This window comes from Zymoseptoria tritici, chromosome 14 (assembly GCF_000219625.1).
Source record: "Zymoseptoria tritici IPO323 chromosome 14, whole genome shotgun sequence".
NCBI classification, from domain to species: Eukaryota; Fungi; Ascomycota; class Dothideomycetes; order Mycosphaerellales; family Mycosphaerellaceae; genus Zymoseptoria; species Zymoseptoria tritici.
In genome coordinates, this window is record NC_018205.1 from 481,346 (window position 1) to 504,246 (window position 22,901).

The 22,901-nt window shown below is 46.7% G+C and overlaps 4 protein-coding genes across 4 annotated transcripts; all 4 read left to right on the forward strand.

Annotated features, from left to right (window-relative positions):
• Positions 1-3,644: 3,644 nt before the first annotated feature.
• On the forward strand, positions 3,645-5,158 carry MYCGRDRAFT_78038 (uncharacterized protein; the record flags this gene model as incomplete). Its single annotated transcript, XM_003847375.1, has 4 exons — positions 3,645-3,787; positions 3,866-4,224; positions 4,290-4,361; positions 4,495-5,158. 4 exons carry the CDS (start codon positions 3,665-3,667, stop codon positions 5,156-5,158), a joined length of 1,218 nt encoding a protein of 405 aa, XP_003847423.1.
• A 3,060-nt stretch (positions 5,159-8,218) lies between these two features.
• On the forward strand, positions 8,219-10,460 carry MYCGRDRAFT_51638 (uncharacterized protein; the record flags this gene model as incomplete). Its single annotated transcript, XM_003847376.1, has 10 exons — positions 8,219-8,446; positions 8,552-8,590; positions 8,641-8,919; positions 8,983-9,064; positions 9,123-9,179; positions 9,229-9,320; positions 9,377-9,685; positions 9,748-9,795; positions 9,853-10,285; positions 10,339-10,460. 10 exons carry the CDS (start codon positions 8,219-8,221, stop codon positions 10,458-10,460), a joined length of 1,689 nt encoding a protein of 562 aa, XP_003847424.1.
• Positions 10,461-17,502: 7,042 nt separating this feature from the next.
• On the forward strand, positions 17,503-18,442 carry MYCGRDRAFT_97592 (uncharacterized protein; the record flags this gene model as incomplete). Its single annotated transcript, XM_003847377.1, has 2 exons — positions 17,503-17,622; positions 17,699-18,442. The coding sequence occupies 2 exons, from the start codon at positions 17,503-17,505 to the stop codon at positions 18,440-18,442; spliced, it is 864 nt and encodes a 287-aa protein (XP_003847425.1).
• A 335-nt stretch (positions 18,443-18,777) lies between these two features.
• On the forward strand, positions 18,778-20,112 carry MYCGRDRAFT_101931 (uncharacterized protein; the record flags this gene model as incomplete). Its single annotated transcript, XM_003847378.1, has 1 exon — positions 18,778-20,112. One exon carries the CDS (start codon positions 18,823-18,825, stop codon positions 20,110-20,112), a length of 1,290 nt encoding a protein of 429 aa, XP_003847426.1.
• Between the last annotated feature and the right edge of the window lie 2,789 nt (positions 20,113-22,901).

A 22,901-nucleotide genomic window follows, 5' to 3' on the forward strand; every position in this document is an offset into this window, starting at 1 on the left:
TCTACGACCTCCTTCTCCGTAATATCGGGTAGTTTAATCGGCTCCGGGTACTACGTCGAGCCTATATCGTCTAAGTTTGCCTACGGGGGTTCCGGAAAGAAGATATCCCGAAATAGGGCTGCCTTCCTACTAGTATCTACGACTTCTTCTCCCGTCTCTACGTTCCTAATCGGAGGTATAATACTCGGTATATAGTTACCGCGGTTCCTTACCTACTTAGCTAATTTCTAGAGCGACTCCGGTAACTATAATACTTCCTCTACCTTATCGCGGTAAGCTTACCTTAGCGCTTTGCGAATTGTTCTTATCTTATAATTTCTTACTACTCGATAGGCCTTCTAGTCGTCCTCTATATACTCTCGTCCGTATCTACGCTTTAGTCGCTTAGCTTCTACGAGTACCTCGGCGTATTCCTTATTCTACCCCTCTCTCGTTTTAACCGACGGCCTCGTCTTTAGTAGTACCTAATTCGCGGCCTTACTAATCGCTAATACTACTTCTAAAACGTAAATATCGAGATTCTCCTTCGTCCTAGGGCGGCGTACTTACGGGAGCGCGGTCTTTAGCGCTTTATAGAATCCCTTACTATCGAGATACTTCTAGTTTCTTCGTACTTTTACTACCCGGCGTAGTAGGTATAGATCTATTACTATAGCGATCGGTAGATAGTCTAAGTCGTAATTAAGCTCTTAGTCTACCTAGCTACGTATTATCCTATCTACGAGACCTATAGAGACGAGATATAGGTCGATCGTAGATTAGGAGTTGCCTTCTTTATACGTAATAGTCCCCGGTCGTAGCGTATTCTATAGTACGTAGTATTCTATAAGCTCGATAAGCTCTAGTACCTCTACGTCTACGTACGTTACCCGCTCTCCTCCCTATATATAGTAGTAGAGGTTAAAGTCCCCTACGACGATATTCTCGCTAGCGTAAGAAGTTATAAGTAGTACGCCTAGGGAGGGGAGCGTACTCGTTCGATCTTCTACGCCCTTCGGTAGATTATAGATATTAAAGATAGTAAGGCTCTACGCTTCGTCTACGTCCCCGAACCTAAAAGTAAGCGAGTATATATCCCGGCTATACTAGTCGAATCGCTACCTCGTATAATCTAGACGTTTATATACGAAGATATATACTCGTATCGGTCTACTATTGGTATCGTTTAGTATATAGTAGAGGTAGAAGGTATCCTTCGCTAGGTAATATATTATTTCTATAAATAGGTTCCGCTATAGCTTCTATATAGCTATAATATCGAAGTCTACTACTTTCTCGTCGCGTAGTAGGGTTACTATTATAGTATCCCGTAACTTCTAAACGTTATACTATAGTATACTTAGGGTTAGGCGTTCCTTTATTAGTCGCTCTCTATATCGATTTCTATATATTAACTATTATTACGTAAGGCCGAGTTTATATATAGAGACTCTAGTACCTTTCTCGTCGGGTAGTAAGCCCGTTATAGCCTTTAACTACCCTAGTTAGCTAGAGGCTCGTTCTCCTTTTCCGTAGGAACGGTAGGGATTCCGGTATTCGTCCTTTTATATCTAGTTACGGTAGTCGCGGTTCTAGGTATCCCGTCCTCGTCTTATTAACCGAGATTACGCGCGGAGCGCTTCCTACGTAATAGTACGGTAGTACTTCTAGGTACTATCCTAGTAGTCGGTACTATCGGTACGGGGTAGAACGGCGCTCTAGTAGTATAGGCCGCCTTCGCGTAAGCTACCTCGTCTTATCGTATCGTATACTACCGGCTCTATACCTCGTGCTCGCCGTAGTACGTAGCGTACTTCCTCGGTCTATCCCGTTAGCCCTTCGATAGGCAATCCCGAGACTAGTATTCCTAAGTATAATAGCTATATATTATTATTATCTTATATTAGGTTCCTATATAGCTATATTTTTAGTAGTTAAAGTACTACTTAAGCCGATATTACCTCTTATATCTCTCGTACTAGTAGAGCTCGCCGTACTATACTAGACCCTCGCTAATAATCTTGTTTATATCCTCCGGCCGCGCGAACTCGATAATTATAGAGGTCGTAGATTTCTTCGTACCGTTCCTCGTAAGCTATCCTATATATTTAATTTCCGCGTTTAGGATAAATAGCCTATTCTCGAGTAGGATTCTATCTCGATTCTACTCGAATTTGTCTATATCTATCGAGTACGTATGGATACCGTATACGATTACGCCGTACGTAGGTACGCGGATAGTAGCTCCGTTCCCGATATAGCGCGCCTACTTATCGCCGCCCTATCGTAGTATCTATATTTCGCTAATACTCGCCGTTCTAATAATAAGGTCGCCGCTCTTAAGTTAATTAGCTAATATAACTCTTACCTACCTAAATTATTTATTCGAGCTTTATTTAATAGCGCGATCGACGTAAGACTTTAGGTTACGTAGGTTTATCGCTCGTAGGCGTTTAATAGTTATAGGGTTTCTAATATTTACTATAATCTCGCGCTAGCTCTATATAGATATAGTCTACGTATTATAGGGGCTATAAATACTACTAGCTAAGCTACCGCTCGCTAATACTACTATATAGCTTATCGGTACGCTCTTATTATTCTATAAGCCGTTATTCTTTATTTCTCTTATAATTCCTACTCCTACCTTTCCTACCTCTACTACCTCTTTCGCTACTTCTTTAGTCTCTTCGCCGACCTTACTAATCTTTTCTAACTATATATTAGTATTACGTAGCTCTTTCTTTAGTACCTCTAGTCTCTATAACGTTTCCTCTTTAGCGGCCTTCGCGTCGCTACGTATTATACGTAGCGTATCCTAGACGGCGGTTATATCGGGGGTATTTTATACTTTAGCGATAAATAATATTATACCCTAGATAATTATCTTTACGACCTCTACCGGTATAATATAGCTACTAGTACGATTAATATAGCCGCGTATCTTAAGTAGGTACTTTATAAGTTATAGAGCGTACTCTCGGTATTCTATAGCCTAGGTAACCCCCGGAGGCTATATTTCGGCTATAAGTAGTAGGCGCGCGGGCGACGCGTCTAATTTCATAGCTTCGTATAACCTTCAAAGGCGGGTATAGCGCACTATAGTACAACTAAATTCCAATAAGTACGGTACTCGCTATGTTAATGTTTTCCGGCGGTCGGACGTGGTGGTCTCGGTCGAATGGAGAGAGAGTGTAAGTGTGTCACGTGAGTACGTGTAACCGCCCTTCGCCGCTCGAACTCTCCCCTCCCGCCCTATCCGCGGTCTGTCACTACGACAGCGCCATTGGACGGACTGTTGCGACTCGCGACGCCTGCGGGGGAGAACCGTGTAACCGCCCTTCGCCGCTCGAACTCTCCCCTCCCGCCCTATCCGCGGTCTGTCACTGCGACAGCGCCATTGGACGGACTGTTGCGACTCGCGACGCCTGCGGGGGAGAACCGTGTAACCGCCCTTCGCCGCTCGAACTCTCCCCTCCCGCCCTATCCGCGGTCTGTCACTGCGACAGCGCCATTGGACGGACTGTTGCGACTCGCGACGCCTGCGGGGGAGAACCACCATCACATAGCCAGCAGTCGAAGGGAATAAAGGCGCTGTACATGTGTACTCAATGCGCCTTCCCATCTCAAGCCAAGACATTGTCCTAAGCGAAATCCACGCAGTTGGAACATCCGGTCAATCCCAATGGCTCAAACCGGCGACTCCCCGGGACTCGAGACTGAAGACGCGCGAGTCTGTGCACTGACGACCAAGCGACAACATGGATGGCGACGCATCGTCCGCAACTTTACGCCGTCGTGGTTCTCGGTGAGTATCTACCTCCCAAGTCAGCCAGAACATACAGCTGGGCAGCTAGATCCTCTTCGCGGGGCTGACTTGAGGTAGGTCAATATGGGCACTGGCATAACGTCCATCCTGCTCAACAACCTACCCTACAACGGACGCTGGCTGCAGTACATCTCATATACCATTTTCGCCTTGAATGTTGCTCTGTTCATCATCTTCTTGACCATCTCCATCTTGAGATATACGATATATCCCAAGATATGGACAGCGATGGTGCGCCACCCGGCACAGAGTCTCTTCCTCGGCACCTTCCCGATGGGCCTGGCAACTATCATCAACATGATCGTATTCGTGTGCGTACCGGCCTGGCAGGGGAATTGGTGGAAGCTGGCATGGGCATTGTGGTGGATTGATGCTGCAATCTCCCTCTCATGCTGTCTGTACCTGCCGTTCGTCCTGTGAGTGACATCCTTTCTTCATCCTGTTCTTGCTTGTCTTATTTCGCTGACGTCGGAACGAAAAGAATGTCGCATCGGAAAGCCACCATGGAAACCATGACAGCAGCATGGCTTCTGCCGATCGTCTCCACCATCGTGTAAGAAATCCAAAGGGCAGAAGGCCTGCAGCTTAGTCCGAGACTTTCTCTCGCGCTATGTCTGCTGGTCTTATCCTACCTTTACACCTTTCTCATCCGCACCATCGCTGACCCTTCTATCCTTCTGTTTTAGCGCCGCCGCTACAGGAGGCATCGTGGCCGAAGTCATTCCCGACCCTCATCTGGCCCTGATAACGATCATCTTAGCTTATGTGCTCTGGGGAACCGGTGTGCCTCTGGCCATGTGTGTGCTCGTCATCTACTTCCTCCGCCTCACAACGTACAGCCATCCTCCAAACGCCGCCGTGGTATCGACCTTCCTGCCTCTTGGACCGCTCGGCCAGGGCGGCTTTGGCATCATGCAGCTCGGTAAAGTGGCTATGCAAGTCTTCCCGCAAACGCACACGATTCCGTTAGCAATTCACCCGGGAGAGATCCTCTACATCCTGGGATTCTTCATGGCACTCATTATGTGGGGCTTCGGTCTGGTCTGGCTAACCTTTGCTGTGTCGACGATAATTCGCGCAAGGAGTTTCCCTTTCAACATGGGTTGGTGGGGCTTCACTTTCCCGCTCGGGGTTTACACAGTCTGTACAACGACGTTCGCGAAGGAGATGCCATCGGCTTTCTTTCGCGTACTGGGGACGATCTTCTCTATTGTGGTAACATTGTTGTGGATCGTCGTTGCTTGCGGCACTATCTACAAGGCGTACGCGGGAGCTCTACTCGTCGCACCTTGTTTGAAGGAAGCTGAGGAGAAAGAGGCAAAGGGACGGGAGAAAGACGTAGAGGGATAGTCGTAGGAACCTACGTGCAAAAGAGGCGAAGAGTCTTTATACAATATTCACAGAGCACGCATGTCCCCTGGACGCTCGCCAAGTCGAGACCGCACTGCGCCAGTTCCGTCTACGCCAGTTCCGTCTACGCTCGAAGTCGCTCGTGCTGCATGAGATGGAGTCCGCTATGTCCGGCATCTTCAGAAAAACAAGAGCGCACCGATGAGCTACGTAGCAGCATTAGCGAGCGGTAGCTTAGCCAGCAGCATTCACAGCCCTTACAACCCGTAGACCGTATCCATATAGAGTTAGCGCGAGATCATAGTGAACATTAGAAACCCTATGACTACTAAACGCCTACGGGCGATGAATCCGCGGAACCTGAAGTCTTACGTCGATCGCGCTATCGAACAGAGCCCCGATGAATAGATTAGACAGGTAAGAGTTATGTTAGCTAATTAGCTAAAAAGCGGCGACCTTATAATCAGAACGGCGAATATTAGCGAGACGTAGACACTACGATAGTACGGCGAGGACTAGGCGCGTCAAATCGGGAATGGCGCTACCGTCCGCGTTCCGACGTACGGCGTAATCGTATATAGTATTCGTACGTACTCTATAGACATAAATAGATTCGAGGAGAATCGAGATAAAATCCTACTCGAGAATAGGCTATTTATCCCTAAGGCGGAAATTAAATATATAGGATAGCTAACGAGGAACGGTACGAAGAAATCTATAACGTCTATAATTATCGAATTCGCACAGCCGGAGGACGCTAATAAGATTATTAGCGAGAGCCTAGTATAGTATAGCGAGCTCTACTAGTACGAGAGATACAAGAGGCAATATCGGCTTAAGTAGTACTTTAACTACTAAAACTATAGCTATATAGGAACCTAATATAAGATAATAATAATATATAGCTATTATACTTAGGAATACTAGTCTCGGGATTACCTATCGAAGGGCTAACGAGATAGACCGAGGAAGTACGCTACGTACTACGGCGAGTACGAGGTATAAAGCCGGTAGTATACGATACGATAAGACGAGGTAGCTCGCGCGAAGGCGACCTATACTACTAGAGCGCCGTTCTACCCCGTACCGATAGTACCGACTACTAGGATAGTACCTAGAAGTACTACCGTACTATTACGTAGGAAGCCCTCCGCGCGTAATCTCGGATAATAAGACGAGGATAGGATACCTAGAACCGCGACTACTATAACTAGATATAAAAGGACGAATACCGGAATCCCTACCGGTCCTACGGATAAGGAGAATAAGCCTCTAGCTAACTAGGGTAGTTAAAGGCCGTAACGGGCTTACTACTTAACGAGAAAGGTACTAGAGTCTCTATATATAAACTCGGCCTTACGTAATAGTAGTTAATATATAGAAATCGATATAGAGAGCGACTAATAAAGGAACGCCGAACCCTAAGTATACTATAGTATAACGTTCGGAAGTTACGGGATACCGTAATAGCAACCCTACTACGCGACGAGAAAGTAGTAGACTTCGATATTATAGCTATATAGGAGCTATAGCGGAACCTATTTATAGAAATAATATATTACCTAGCGAAGGACATCTTCTACCTCTACTATATACTAAACGATACCGATAGTAGACCGATACGAGTATATATCTTCGTATATAAACGTCTAGATTATACGAAGTAGCGATTCGACTAGTATAGCCGGGATATATACTCGCTTACTTTTAGATTCGGGGACGTAGACGTAACGTAGAGCCTTACTATCTTTAATATCTATAATCTACTGAAGGGCGTAGAAGATCGAACGAGTACGCTTCCCTCTCTAGGCGTACTACTTATAACTTCTTACGCTAACGAGAATATCGTCGTAGGGGACTTTAACCTCTACTACTATATATAGGGAGGAGAGCGGGTTAAATACCTAGACGTAGAGGTACTAGAGCTTATCGAGCTTATAGAATACTACGTACTATAGAATACGCTACGACCGGGGACTATTACGTATAAAGAAGGTAACTCCCGATCTACGATCGACCTATATCTCGTCTCCGTAGGTCTCGTAGATAGGATAATACGTAGCTAGGTAGACTAAGAGCTTAATTACGACTTAGACTATCTACCGATCGCTATAGTAATAGATCTATACCTACTAAGCCGGGTAGTAAAAGTACGAAGAAACTAGAAGTATCTCGATAGTAAGGGATTCTATAAAGCGCTAAAGACCGCGCTCCCGTAAGTACGCCGCCCTAGGACGAAGGAAAATCTCGATATATACGTTTTAGAAGTAGTATTAGGGATTAGTAAGGCCGCGAATTAGGTACTACTAAAGACGAGGCCGTCGGTTAAAACGAGAGAGGGGCGGAATAAGGAATACGCTAAGGTACTCGTAGAGGCTAAGCGACTAAAACGTAGATACGGACGAGAGTATATAGAGGACGACTAGGAGGCCTATCGAGTAGTAAGAAATTATAAGACATTTACGAAGCGTAGAAGACGGGTTAGGGGAAAGTCGCTAGCCTACTACTACTAGACGTCTCGGGAGCTTTCGATAATATATTATATAAACGGCTACTATACGATCTACGAGCTCGCCGAGTCGACGAAAGACTAGTCTAATAGATCGCTAGCTTCTTAAGTAACCGATCGACGAGGATTATCGTAGATAGCTTCGAGTTACCTCTATACTCCGTCTTAATAGGTATACTATAAGGCTTACTACTCTCGCCTATCCTATATATCTTCTACAACTCCAGCCTTATCGAGCCAGATAATGCAGACGGTGGCACCGCCATTACTAGATATATCGACGACGCTGCGATTCTTGCGTGGGGCGATACGAAGCTCGCGGAAGCGCTCCAATCACGAGGAGACGGAGCTCTATCCGTTTCGACAGCTGTGATCCGTGCTTCGCCGGGCAGGTGGTCTTCGAACCTCAACTTCAGTCTCTTCCCAGGATCGCATTCGGCCCCAATCTACGTCTAACATGACTTATTGAGAATTCGTTGTTGGTACAATACGGCAGCTAGTGGCACCCTCTGAATTTTGGCACGCTGGGCGGACCTATTGTGAAGTGCGCCATGTCCTGGAAACAGACCACTGCGGCCAAACGCGAGCAGGTCCTGTCTCTCTTTCCTCCCGAATGGAGATTGGCGTCTGAAGAGACCGGAGGCAGGAACAAACGGCCAAAAGTGATCGACTTGGTTTCCAAACACGTTTCTGCCACAGAACGCGAAATCACGGAAATCTCAGTCCTGCAGCTGGTTCAAAAGCTTCAGCATGGCGATGTCACTGCTCGTGAGGTCCTGGTACGTGTCACCTCCAAAGGGTTCCTGAAAGTGTCTCGAGCATTACGTAGCTGATGCGGTCGTGCTCGTCTACGCCGGTCGTGAAGAAGTACTGAATAACCATAGGCTGCCTTTGCCCATCGTGCTGCACTCGCACATCAGCTGGTGGGGTTTAACCTGGCTCAATCTCTTGCTTGCCACTCACATCTCCCTAGACCCATTGCTTGAGCGAATTCAATTATCAGGATGCACGAAGTCGAGCGACTCAACTGGACGAATACTGGCGCATGCATCAAAGACCGTTAGGTCCACTTCATGGACTGCCAGTCAGCCTGATGGATCGGTTCAATGTCGCCGGCTTAGACAGCGCATGTGGCTATACCAGCTGGCTTGGACAAATCAAGACAGAAAATGATGAGGGCGTGCTGATCAAGCAGCTTCGCAGCCTTGGTGCGGTCGTCTTTTGCAAGACCAACGTACCTATGAGTTCAATGGTAAGCTCTCGTATCTTGCACCAGGTGGCGGAGACGCATACTTATTGTGTGCAAAATCTATAGATGGGTGAGACTGATAATAACATCATGGGGTTCACCATGAATCCATACAATAGGATGTTGTCGGCCGGAGGCGCTTGTGGTGGTGAGTCACGACTCGTCTTCAAATGCTACATGGACTTATACTCGAATTTGCACGACAGGCGAAGGTGCTTTAATAGCTTTGCGAGGATCACCGATGGGTTTTGGAACGGACATTGGTATGTTGCATCAATCGCTCAACGTAGATCAATGCTTACGGCCGTGCAGCCGGCTCTACTCGCATCCCGGCAGCCTTCAATAATCTTTTCTCCTTGAAGACTTCCGAACAGAGACTCCCCCAAAGTGGTATTGCTGCAATAGTCAGTGTTCGACCATGTTCGATGTATGTCGTGAACAATGCTGATGCTCGCACAAGCTTCCCGGCCTACCTACAGCCTCCGGCTCTATTGGCTTGCTCTCTTACGATCTCGACGGGATCAAGCTAATGTTTAGGGCTATATTGGACTCGAGTCCATGGACTTACGACTCTGAGAATCTGGAGATGCCTTGGCGGCAAGACAAGTACGAGAGTATCATGGCACGCAGCTGTAGCCCAGCATCGACAGAGGCAAATGGTCGACTGGTGTTTGGAGTAATGGCTTCAGACGAGAATGTCACCCCACACCCACCCATCCGGCTCGCTCTTCAGGCAGTCAAGCAAGCTTTAGTAGCGTGCGGACATGAGGTCAGTCGCACGTGAGCCAGAAAAAAAAACACCCCCACCCGACAGAGCTAATGCATCGGCAGGTCGTTGAATGGAGACCGCCTCCGCAGAATGAAGCAGTCGAGACACTTGTGCGCCGTCAACTATCACCTGGACCACCAGAGAGACTTCGCTGATTGTGTGTGCAGTTCAAAATCCTTGGATCAACTGGCGCAGAAGAAATACGGCGTGCCCTTGATGCCAGTGGAGAGCCTCCCGTTGCTCAAATGCGCCCATGGTATGACCAACAAGGCGGCGAAAACATCTCAACGTCCGAATTCTGGCAACTTTGCGAAGCTCGAGACCAGTATCGAAGGGCCCACGCCAGATACTGGCGGCATATGGACGAGCAGACCAATTCAGGAAGGCGGGTCGACGGCGTTATTCAACCAGTTGCTCCCTACGTTGCCGGTCATCAGAACGACTTTCAGTATTATGCCTACTCAGCAATCGCGAACGTTTTGGACATCTCCGCCGCCACTTTCCCGGTCTCGTCGGGTTTCTCTCTCGGCGAGATGGCAGCCGAAAAGGAGTCCGATGAGCCGATAAGGGGCGAAGAGGATGAAAGGGTTCAAAATAATTGTGGGTAATTCCTTCGTTTTTTGGGTTCATGGGCTGATGCGTTATCCTGGCAGACCGACCGCAAGATGTACAGAATATGCCAGTAGGATTGCAGGTACTAGGCCGTCGATTGCAAGAGGAACAGGTCTTGGCAATGGCTCAGGCGATTGTGGAAGCAATGCAGCGTGAAACCTGATCGTCCCGAGTTCATGTCCAGCGTGGTGGCCCGCTGCTGCAAGATTTGAGCACGACAGCGTATACTTGTTACTTTTTCATTGCCAAGTCCGATGACGGCGGAGCTCCGGATCTGGCAAGCGGCCAAAACCTCGGCGCCTGAAATCATGAAATCACAAAATCCTGAAATCACAAAATCCTAAAATCCTAAAATCCTGAAATCCTGTAATCGTAGTAGCGTTCGCGCGTATATTCGGGGTTACACTAGATATAACTTCACTTTATAGATCGCTCTTTCGGGTTTAATAGCGACTACACTTTATAGATCGCTAATAGCGCTATCTATACTATAATTGTTCTTCTAATCTATAGTTTATAATACTAACCTACGTTCGCGTACTGTTTATAGCGACGTTTACTTTAGTAACTAATATATATACTATTCCGCTCTATCGTAGCTACTAGTAGGCGTTCGATTAATCTTTAAATAGAACTATAGGCTTAGTTAATATAACGTCTATCCTATTCGCGTAGCGTTCGTAGTATATTCGATATTTAAACCTTACTTCCGAAGCGTATTATTCTACTTACTTCCTATTATTATATCCTATTATCGCTATAGCCGCTTTCGGACTACTATTATCGACCGTAACTATTATGCCTCTTATTATTATGCCTCTTATTATTAGGCTTACGATATATCTTCCTCCGCTTCTACGACTTCGTCTTCTTCTTCTTCTTCTTCCTTTAGAGAAAGCAAATATATTATAGTAGGTTACCTACTACTATATTCGCGCGGCATTCGCGCCTACGTTCGGCGTACTAACCTCTATATAGATTTACTAAACCTACTACTACTAATACGACCGACTTCTAGTTCGTTACGCTAGTAAAATAGAAGTCCTAGGTCGACTAGGCTAAGGGCGACGACGCCTAGAAGAAGAAGATTACGCTATATATTCTATTGCGGCGATTCGCGGCGATTCGTAGTACAATTCGTAGTACTAATTTATATTATTTAGTTAAAATCTTCGCTACTACGAGGCCGCCGGCCTTATTATAGAGACCGATAAGGGTAAGGCTACGCCTTCGCTATATAGTTAGTAAGTAAATACTTATTATAGTTCGTCGTATCGTATACTAATATTGATTTAGGTATTCTCGTCCTAGCGCCTTAGGCGCTATCTACTACGTCTAGTAGAATAAGATAGAGTCTTACGCCTATTATAAGGCTAAGGCCAAGGGCGTAAGTATCTATTTATACGCTATTTATATAGTAATTCGCTAACTACGTTCCTAGGATTATAGGGCCGCCTACCCGCTACTACTACTACTACTGCCTACCGCTACCTCGGGCTCCGGTATCGACCTTTCTACGGTCGCCGAGGCCGCCGCCACCTCCTCTATCTCCGCCGCCGCCGCTACTATTTCCTTCCTAGAGGAGAGGGTCTCCGAGTTAGAGACTAACCTCCGCGGGGCGGAGGAGAGGGTAGCGACCCTCGAGCGCCGCCTCGAGCGCGAGTAGAAGAACGCGGAGAAGAGCCGCGAGGCCTTCTCTACCTTAAAGGTAGAAATGCGCGGTCGCTTTGCCGCCCTCGAGAAGGGCGATAAATAGGTTCTTATAGTATTTAAATAAGTTCGCGGTAGCGTTTATAGTATTAATCGTCGTATTCTACCTTATTCTATACTTAATCTCCTTACTCGAACTATAAAGCTATATTAATGTCGTCTTGAATTACTCTATAGCGTAGTACTATAGGCCTAAACTACGTAGGGTCGTCCTCCTTATCGGCCTACCAATTAAGTTTATCGTCCGTAGGTAGTAGGCTATTAAATAGGTTCTCGTTTGCCTCGTTAAGGATAGCCTAGTTTACTAGATTAGTACGCTAATAAGCTATAAGTAGCTTTAGTGTCTTATCTAGTATACCCTAACTATTAGTAAGGAGGTATCTACGTAGCTTATTACGTAGTGCTATGTATACTTATATATATATGCGGTTACTATCTATATTAATAGCCTTACCGCTTATAGGTATCGTAAATCCACGGCGCTATAGCGTCGTATAATACTACTATAATATAGCCTCTAGAAGATACTCCTTAATATCAAATCCTACGAATTGTTATATAAATGCTCTACGAACGTAGGAGTAATAAACCTTAAAGATCTTCCTATATAGGCTTAAGTGTCTCTAGCGGTACCTCTAGCCTATACTGTTTAAAGTCGCCAGCTTCCTCTAGATAGTAGTATAAGACGTATAGGATACCGGAGAGTACGTATAGCCTATTATACTACTTTCGTATCCGGTACGTATTCTAGAGATATACGAAGTCGAGAACTATACCGCGAATAATCGGTATATATACCGCGAGCATTGTAATACGGTTATACTTATTCCTCCTTAGGTATAGCCCCTAGCCCTATAGTTCGTAGAAGAACTCGCGCTAGCGCGTAGTACTAGGCCTCTAATGTCGCTACTATCCCTCGATCCGGTATTAAAGTTTGCTTATACTATACCGGAAGTAGTCGTCGAACGTTAGAGGCTAGGCAGTTAGTAGAATTCGCGTACTATTCGTGTAGCATTCGTACCTTAGGGCCCTAGTATATTGTTTGTTTGTTTGTTTGTTTGTTCCATTTACGTCCTTTTGGAGTCTATGACTATGTAGGACGGCCTTGCAAGCAAGGCAGTAGATCTATTTACAATCAAATTCTTTCAGTATTCTTTAACCTTAGGGGAAACCCCGTGCCTAAGGCAATGCCAAAGGACTTTAACCAAATGCAAGACAAAGGAAATCGAACGAGTGTCGTTGTCTGTTGTCTGCAGCCAGGGCTGCAGAATTTTCGCGCCAAGCTTTTTACAGAATTTTCAGCGGATCCTTCCGCTTCGTATACACACACACGCTGCAAATTCGAATGCAAAATTCGAATGCAAAGCAGCTGTCCAACTCGCTGTCTTCTCTTGTCCTTAATATGCCTTTGTGGTATCGTAGTAGCAGTTCTATCTACGACAACGCAGGTTGATCGTAGAGTTGTGGATTCCACCGAGTTCCAGCTCTTTGAAGTGCACTTTTCCGTAGAGGACCCGAATCTCTAGAGGGAAAGAGGTGCGATTTCGGTTCGGATTTCGAGGAGGTGCGCGTATAGGGCAGAGTGGACTGCTTCTTCTTCTTCTTCTTCTTCTTGTTTGCAGCGTAGAGGGCTATTCGTTCGAATCGTGCTGTTGTTCTGCTGTAGCTTGTATTTCGAGGCGGATTTCGAGAAGGATTTCGAGGCGGATTTCGAGAAGGATTTCAGGCGGATTTCGAGAGGTTTTCGAGGAGGTTTCTTCTAGACTGTCTTGGTTTCCCTTCGAGGAAGGTACTTACAACGGCCACCACGTGAAGGTGCAGTCTGTTCGGCCGTCTAGGGCCCTAGTATAGCTAACGCCTTAAAGTTAAGTAATAGTCTACGACGTATAGCGTCTTAGGGCTACGATTAGTTTATAGGATTGTAGGACTAATCTATATATTAATAAGCATTCTTACGGCGTTTATAGTATGGTCATTTCCTTATATTATGCTACTAGCTCTAGTAGCCTCTATATACTACGCCTAAATAGACACCTATATCTTGCTAGTAATGCCGACGTATATCTAGGTAATATAGCGTAAGAACGCGTCTATATAAGTATATATTTCGAAGCCAAAGTGGTCTAGCTTATAGTAGGCGTCTATTAACTATATATAGTTTGGCCTAGGTAGGATAGTTCTAGCTCTACGCTATTGTCTAGCAAATACCCTCCTCCTCTCTATACCTTCGGGGTTTAACTATTAGAGAACACTATATAATCTGTCCCTACTTACGATATTATATCTCGTTCGCATATACTTATAGAGTATACGTCGGCTATAGTCCTTAATATTGCTATCCTTAAGCTCCTTCCGTAGTACTTCTATAATAGCTAACTCGGCTTCCTCTCGTTATTCCGAGGCGATACGCTTATAGAGCCCTATCTCCTTCCGTATACGCGCTATAGTGTCTAGCCTAATAATAAAACCATCGCGATAGAGAAGTCGACATACCTTAATGTCTATAAGGCGAAGGATAAAGAAGTAATACGCAATACGCTACCGTAGTAGTAGTAAGTCGATATAGGCTCTTCGAGCTATAACGTTCTATATTTGTAGTCGGCGCCGGAGAGTTCTTAGTACTACGTTAACTCTATATACCTATAGGAGTTTATCGCGGATTGCGCCTTATATATACCCGGCTCTAATCCGCTACGTAATCTAATCCCTAAAGTTATTAAGCGGAATCCGCGGGTAGTTACCGTTCCTTTCTATTATATTAGAGAATATAGCGCGAATTTAGTAGCAAACGGCGTAAACGGCGAAGCGTATTATAGTGTCGTATATATGCAAAATCGTAATAGTTAGGTAGATTAACGCGGTAATATCGGAATTCGGCCGACAAACCCTTATTAAACCCTATATTTAAGCTTATTCGTACTAGGTTCGTAGCAATATTTAGGGGTTAGACCTAACTATTAGCCGCATATAGACAAATCTTATAACTATTAGCCGCTTTATAGCTATATTAAAATGCATGTCTCTATCTATATACCGTTCGATAATTTTCGTAGCCCTATTTACGGCTAGGGTAGCTTAGAATAGGTAAAGAGGCGGGCATCCCCTATCCGATTTTTCTTCTCCTTCCTCCTATAGCTCCTATATACATATATACTCTTCTCTTAGTACAAACGATGTCGTCGGTCTACGAAGAATAGAACATAACCTATAGCGTAACTAGTAAGGCCTATACTAACTACGGCGATTTTAGAGAGTACCCTAATTATAATAAGGTAAACCCTAGGCTAGACGGGTTCGGTATTTCCTACGATACGAACGATAGCGTAAACGCTACTATAAACGATACTATAAAGAATACGAAGCCCGCTATCTAGCCTAAAGGTTATATAGTATTCTCGTTATTGTTAAACGAAGTAGAAGTATAGAGACGCAAAGGCTTCGGTAAGAAGCTACCCCTAATATATATATATAGTATAGGTGGCAAGTCCTATTCCTATAGGATGCCTTCGAACACCCCCGCGAATCGAGCTATCGCCGCCGCGAATAGCTATAAGGAGTCGGAGCTAGCGCTTAACTCGTCCCCTCCGCCTCCGACTAAGATAAAGAGTAAGGAACGAGCGGCCTTACCGTTAGTTATCCGGTGTAGTACTAATATATAGACTTAGCGTTATCGTATAAAGTATACTCGGATTAGGTACGAGAAGCTATAGTTCCTTAGAACGTAGAAGGATAGGTTTACCGAAGAGAAGTTTAATGCGTATAAGAGAAGCTTTAACTTACTTACGGACTTCCTACTTAACCGTAGTAGTAACTATATAGTTAGGTTTATCTAGACATATAAGGCCTACTAGAAACATATGTTTATTAATAGATTCTATAAGACTACTTACTAGCCTTTAGAGATAGCTACCGAGGCCCTAAGGTTAGTAACTCTCGCTAAGATACTACTACTATTTCCATTTACTCGTATTAAGGGCTAGCCTAATATATTTAAGTTCGAGGTTATAGTACTACAAATAGACTTCGACTATTAATTAATCTACGACTAGGTTATTAACGATAAACTAATTGCTAACCCTAGCCTAGCTACTAATAAAGATAACTAGTACTATTTAACTAAGACGTTACCGGAGAGAATTACTATAAGGAACACGTTAATATAAAGGTATCTATATATAGAGTTACCGAAGGAACTACTATCGTCGCTAATATTGCCGTCGGCCTAAGAGATTATCTCTAAGGCCGTTACGTCTAAGGTTTAGAGAGATAGGCTAGCTAGAGCCGTAGTAGATAATAATAAGATAGGAGTCTCTACTAGTATAAGTATAACTAACGCCGAGAACATACTACGAACGCTACCGCTAGCGTATAAGCTAACAATCGACCTAACTAATAATATACTAGTCGGATAGCCGAGCGCTACTATAGCTACGAACGATATTACTAAGAAGAGTTCTAGTAAAACTATAAGTAAGACTAATAATACCGGTACGACTAGCGCTACTTACGCGGTTATTACGGGCATAGTAGGGAATAATACGGAGGAGGCCTCGAATATAGGCGCGGATATAGGCGCGAACGAGGGCGTAAATAATACTATACCTACGTCGCCCTAATCGCCGGCTCGGAAGAAGTAGAAAAGGGCTATACCCCCTCTACTTTATATAAACTTAAGGAGGAACTATTAAGCGGAGTAGTTATAGAACGCTATTAGCTACTTGTCTACGTGTTTTAACTTATTAGATATAGGTAATTAAAAGTCTATACTTCGGAATATATTAATAGGCACGAACGTTACCGTAAACGTATAGTAAATACTACCGCTAGTAAGTTTTGTCTATATCTCCTAATACAACCGTTAGAAATAGCTATTTAATAGCTCGTTTTAATTATAGAACTACGACCGAGACGATAGGAGAAAGAAATATACGGTATTCTTATCTACTAGCGCTATATTTACGTAATATGCCCTTACGTATAAACGCTACCGCGAACGTGTAGTGAATGCTACTGCCGATGTATACTAAGTATATATCGCCGCCAAATCGCATATAATCCTCTTCTATTACGCGGTAGCGTAGATATAGCGGTTGCAACTACGTGTAGATCTAGTTACGAAACTAGATATCTTAGAATCCTCGAATACGCGCGCGAACGCTACTACGATTACGGGATTTCAGGATTTCAGGATTTTAGGATTTCAGGATTTCAGGATTTTGTGATTTCATGATTTCAGGCGCCGAGGTTTTGGCCGCTTGCCAGATCCGGAGCTCCGCCGATGACGAATCCTCCACTCAGCAAGGGCGAGTGACATCTTCATTCCACTGTGCCACCATTGCGCACCTCACCACGCTCCACACTCGTTCGTTAGTATTTCCAAGGCTGCGGGTAAGTTTGACATACGGTATCAGCCCCAAACGCGTACAGCAGCTCGTCCGAGCAAGACTAGATGATTGAATCGTTGATTGCCCACTGCAACCACAACGCCGAAAGCCATGTTCGTCCTCATGTCCAAGAAAGCCGCGGCGAAGGTGCCACCGCCGACAGCTCCAGCAGCGCAGTCGTCAGCCCGGACGCAGAATGCTTGCGACGCATGCCGACTCCGAAAGTCGAAGGTGAGCAGTTGCACCCCTCGCCACCGGACCAAATACGCGTCCCTTGCTACTCAGATCGCTAACGTACTTGCTGTAGTGTGATGGCCAAGTACCCTGTGGTCGTTGTAAGGCAAGGCATCTCGTCTGTACCTCTTCTCGTAGGCACCCGAAGGCTTCTGGCCCGATCACAGAAGATCACGTCGCCACTCTTCAAGAGCAGCAAAGACGGCTCGCACGAGCGATCTCAAGAATGGCCACTGTCATCAAGCAGGCTGAGTCGCGAGGTTTTGTAGAAGATAGCGCCAGTGCCACCGACTCAGAACTCTCTACCCTCGACATGGCAGATCTTCTACAACGGTTCGCCCCTGACGATGCCGCCGAGCAAAGCAGCTCTCCGGCGAACGAGACTGCGCTGCCGGCGAAGAAACGGAAGCTCCAAGTATCCACGGAGTCTGATCACGACATGGACGTTGCAATGGGTGACACCCCACTCGTGGCGAAAGATGAAAAGGACTATCGGTCCATCGAGAGATTCTTCGCGTCAGTACAACAGCACAACAGCAATATCAATCCAGAGTCAACAGGAGACATGCTGATGCCAGAGAATGCTGGAATGCAGCCGTCTCAATCATTACCTGCCTCAAATCCTCCAAACATGCCATTGCCTGGGCCTGGGGACAGCTCGGCGTTCGAATTTCACCCACAAATGGTGCCCTTTATGGATCTGGTGGACTGGGATGCTAGCCTTGAACACTTCCTCCACAACGATCAGTACGGCAACGGCAGCTTCGGGTTGGATTTTGGAGCCGGTGATTTTGGAGTCTGGGATGGGACATCGTAGACCGGCTTAGAGGCGGTCAACTCCTCATAGAAACGCTCACGCGCACGATCCATTTGAGTGGAGTGCGATGCTGGGATTAATGTCGGCAGTCGCTTGAAATTCGGGACTGACAGAACGTTTATTATGCTGTGACGCAATGTGTTGGATGAGACGGAAACGCTAGCAGCGAGAACAATGACCGGAAGTTGGCGCGGAGAGGGCGGGAGAGCTAAAACGGTTCCACAGCTGCAGCGCCACCACTTTAGCCGAGCCGCGACATCTGTAGGCCCTCAGGGAACACATCACGTTCACACGTTCATGTTGTTCCTCAAACATGTGCGACAGTTCCGCCTTGCCGCTACCTCTGTGTACTGCAACTTGACTTGTGCAACTCGAGCACAATGCCTGATCACGAAAGTGAACTCGCTCGGGAGGAGAGTGGTCTCGACGAGCTCGCAGCACCTGCGCCAGACGAGAACCCGAATGAGCAGGGTTTCTACCAACATGAAAGTCTGGAGTCCCATCGAAGGCAAACAAAGGAGCAAATCGAGACCGAACAGGAACAACAACCAGCCCCATCACGGACATCGCAGTGGCTTACTCAACTCTACATCTTCTCGTATCTCATCTTCTTCTCCATCTTTGGCGTCCTTGCTCGCACAGGACTCCAGGCCCTCACAGTCTATCCAGGCGCGCTCATCGCCAATACGGACTTATGGGCGAACATTGGGGGAAGTTTCACCATGGGTATGCTTCGAGAAGACCGCATGTTGTTCCGCCGCCACTGGAAACAAGAAATGGAGAAGGCCCGGCGCGAAGCGAGCTCTTCGTCTGATGACCCGGTGGCAGAGAAGAACGACAAAGATTTGGAGGACACCGCCCGGAAATCTTTCACCTCGACCAAAGGAGGGATACCCGCGTACGTTGGCCTGACTGTCGGATTCTGCGGATCTTTCACTTCCTTTGCGTCGATTTGTAGAGATGCATTTCTTGCGATCTCGAATAATCTCAACACAGCGGTGGTCTCCACACAAGACACGATCAGTCTACCGCGGGCAAGGCCAACTGGTGACAGTGTGATGGCTGTCTTGGCTCTCCTGATCCTTGAGGTGGGACTGAGCACTGTGGCCCTCACTTGCGGAGCACACCTGGGGGCTGCACTCGCGCGTCCGGCAGAGCACATACCGGCGTTGAAACTTAGCCGGATAATGAATCCTCTGGTCGTCTTCCTTGGGTTTGGATGCTGGCTTGGAGCAATTCTCCTGACGATCTGGCCGATTCGCGACGCCTGGAGGGGACAAGTGCTCTTCTCCCTCGTCTTTGCGCCGCTTGGATGTCTACTGCGATTCCAGCTCTCAGTTCGTATGAACAAGCTGGTACGAAGCTTCCCACTTGGAACGTTCGCGGCCAATGTCTTCGGGACTTGCGTGTTGGGTATGGCCTATGACCTGCAGATGTCTTCGGCTGCGTCCAGTATTGTCAGCTGTCAAGTGCTGCAAGGAATTATGGATGGCTTTTGCGGTGCTTTGACAACGGTTTCTACATGGGTCCTGGAGTTGGACACATTGAGGCTAAGACACGCATACTTCTATGGGGCTTGCAGCCTTTTCATCGGCGTCGGTTTCATCACTGCTATTATGGGGTCTTTGAGATGGACGACCGGGTTCACTGCTCCAACTTGTAAAACATAATGTAAAATTGGATCACATACAGTAGATAGAACAATTATTGGGTTATAAAATCATTCATTGAGTTGATGACATGCCTGGTAAATTGTTCCTCCGCTCCGTTTGAGGCGGTTGTGCCCAAACTCTCCACTTCATCAATACGCGGGTGCAGCGACGTGAAACCTTGGCCGCCGATTGCGAGAGCAGCAAGGCATCGCTTTTCGCCATCACGTCCTCATCAGCAGCGGCCTCAAGCACGGGCTCAATGTCACTACCACGCCTCCAACAGGCCGCGCATGGACATTGAGTAGGCGAAACCACCGAAGACGACCTGTCAGAGCCCGAAGTAGACCTCGATAAGGCCAGATTGGATCTTGCAACGCTCAACTCACGCGACGATATCGATGTCGAAGAGTCCGACCGAAGCGGCTGCCGTTCCTTGCCGTGCAGAACCTCTTTCCATCTTTCCCATTGATGTAAACACAGTGGGATCTGCTTTTCATTAACGTGCGCTGTGCTGTGGGAACAATAATACGCTCTACCCAGTTGCGGAGCGCGATTCGTGTAGAATTCTCGTTGTCCCCAAAAACTTTGCCAAGTCCAAGCCACCAGAGCGCGACCATTGGGAGCGAACATGGGTACAGTATACGTGCAACTGAGCTGAAGTGGACATTGCGGGACAGAGGGAAGAAAGCCTTATTACAGTAGGAAATTTGGGAAATGCAGGAAAGAGTAGGAGAGGTATGTAGAAGAGGGGAAAATGGAGGGAAATCCAGGGAAGATAGGGGGCGTTATTAGTACTTGATATCATTCTAGGAAGCAAGCGATCAGGCACCAGCTACGCTTCTATTGTCTATGACCAGTCGGCAGCTAGGAAGACTCTCTGCCGCACGCTCAACCTGAATGGTTCTGCAAGCTGCGGGCGAACAACGTTTTTGCCGCGAGCTAGCGCGATGGAGACCATTATCGAGCCACCACTCGGTCAAGACTTGAGGAACTGGACTCCTTCGCTGGAGGTGCCAGAGCGTGCGTTAATGAAGCTTTCAATAGCGGTCACTATAGTCCGGACGGCATGACTGTGCTGCTGACGTGGTTCAATTTGCGCCAGCCCTTCGACATCGCGAGCAATAGGCTATCAATTGCTTCGATTAACACGACGAAGAGTTGAATTTTGACTCCCAGCGGTCATCTGGTGTCTACGACGTGTATTGTGTAGACACTCGGGGAGGGGCAGTTGGCTTAGACTCAATCTCACTCACAGTTTCTGGGCCTAATCAGGAGTCACAAAGTACGTTCCTTCTCCAACGGCCATATAAGAGTGAATCAACTTCCCCGTGAGTTGACATGTCCGAACATCGCCTCGCACACCAAGCGTGCCTAATACAGCACAAGAATCACCTTGCTACTATATAGTCCAACATCCTTCACTCAAGCCAACGTGTACGGCCATTACGCACTTCTAGGAGCCAAACCTCCTCCCAAGAGCTATCAGCACCCGTCGTCTACCACATGGATCTTTCAGTGCAATGCTCCTTCTGTAGCCAATTGGGCCATCAGTGCAACGGTTCAGTCCATGGCTGCCGGCGACCGAAAACCAGACGGCCAGATGCCTGCGAGAGCTGCAGGACCACCCATCAACGATGTGACGGCAGTGGACTGGGATGCCAGCGGTACGAACGACCTGAGACATCAAGACAATACAGGAACAGATACATAGCCCCCTGCGATACCTGTAGGATTCGCCACCAATGCTGCAATGGCAGTGCGCTAGGTTGCCAGAAGCGCTTTCAACCGCAAGATATGTCTGTCCAGATAAGCACATTCACTTGCAGAGAGAATGTTAGCGGCGCAGCACAATGCGTTTCGACGTTCGCAACCACAGGTGCCCTGGCAAAACATCGGCTGCAGGAGCACGGAATTGGGAAGAAGTGCGCGCTTTGCGGATTCACAACTCCAACTAGGATGGCGGCCCATAGTGACATTTAGGCGGATTCATCAATTTTCAACTTTACAATAACACTACTACCACCACTATTGTCGCTAATTGCTTGTATTGTCGCCATACAGCTGCGCTAGTTACTGCGCCAGTTACTCTAATTATTAACAATTATATGTAAGTGCGCGCTAATACGCCGTTTGGTTAGATAAGTGTCATTTTCTTCGACTCTTAAACCTCTTATTAACACTACTACTTCTACTACCTCTCGTCGTCGCTCGTAGCGCGCTCGCTATATAATATACACATCTCGCAACATCGCACCGCGCGCGTACGTGAAAATAGCTGGTTAGATACTACTTAATACGGAACTTAGTAAGGCTCGCGACCCTAATCGCCTACGCGGACTCTCTCTCTCCGACGACAACGACGATAAGCTAGCGACTACATCTACTGTAGCTATCGCTCCTGCTCCTTAGCTGCCTGCCGACCTTCTCGTCTACGATAAGCCTACTACGGCTACCTCTAAAGACTTCTGGTACATCTCCGACCTCTAATAGAACGATACCCTCGTTAGAGCATAGAGCAGCAATAAAAACACTAAGAAGAGCGGACGTCAGATGCTTATAAGATACGATTATGTACGTAGAGTTATAGAGACGGACGAAGGTAATGTAGCTCGTACGGCTCTTAGTAAGGCTCGTAGGCTAATAAAAAAAAACAGGCATTCCGGCGGTTACCGAGTGCGGCTGGTATAAGGATCGCGGACTCGAGTGCAAGACTTCTACGACTCTCCCTGCCTACGCCTACTACTACTATAAGGGCAAGCCTCCGTGTTTTGCTAGAGATTAGGTTAAGATTAAGGAGGAGCTGGTAG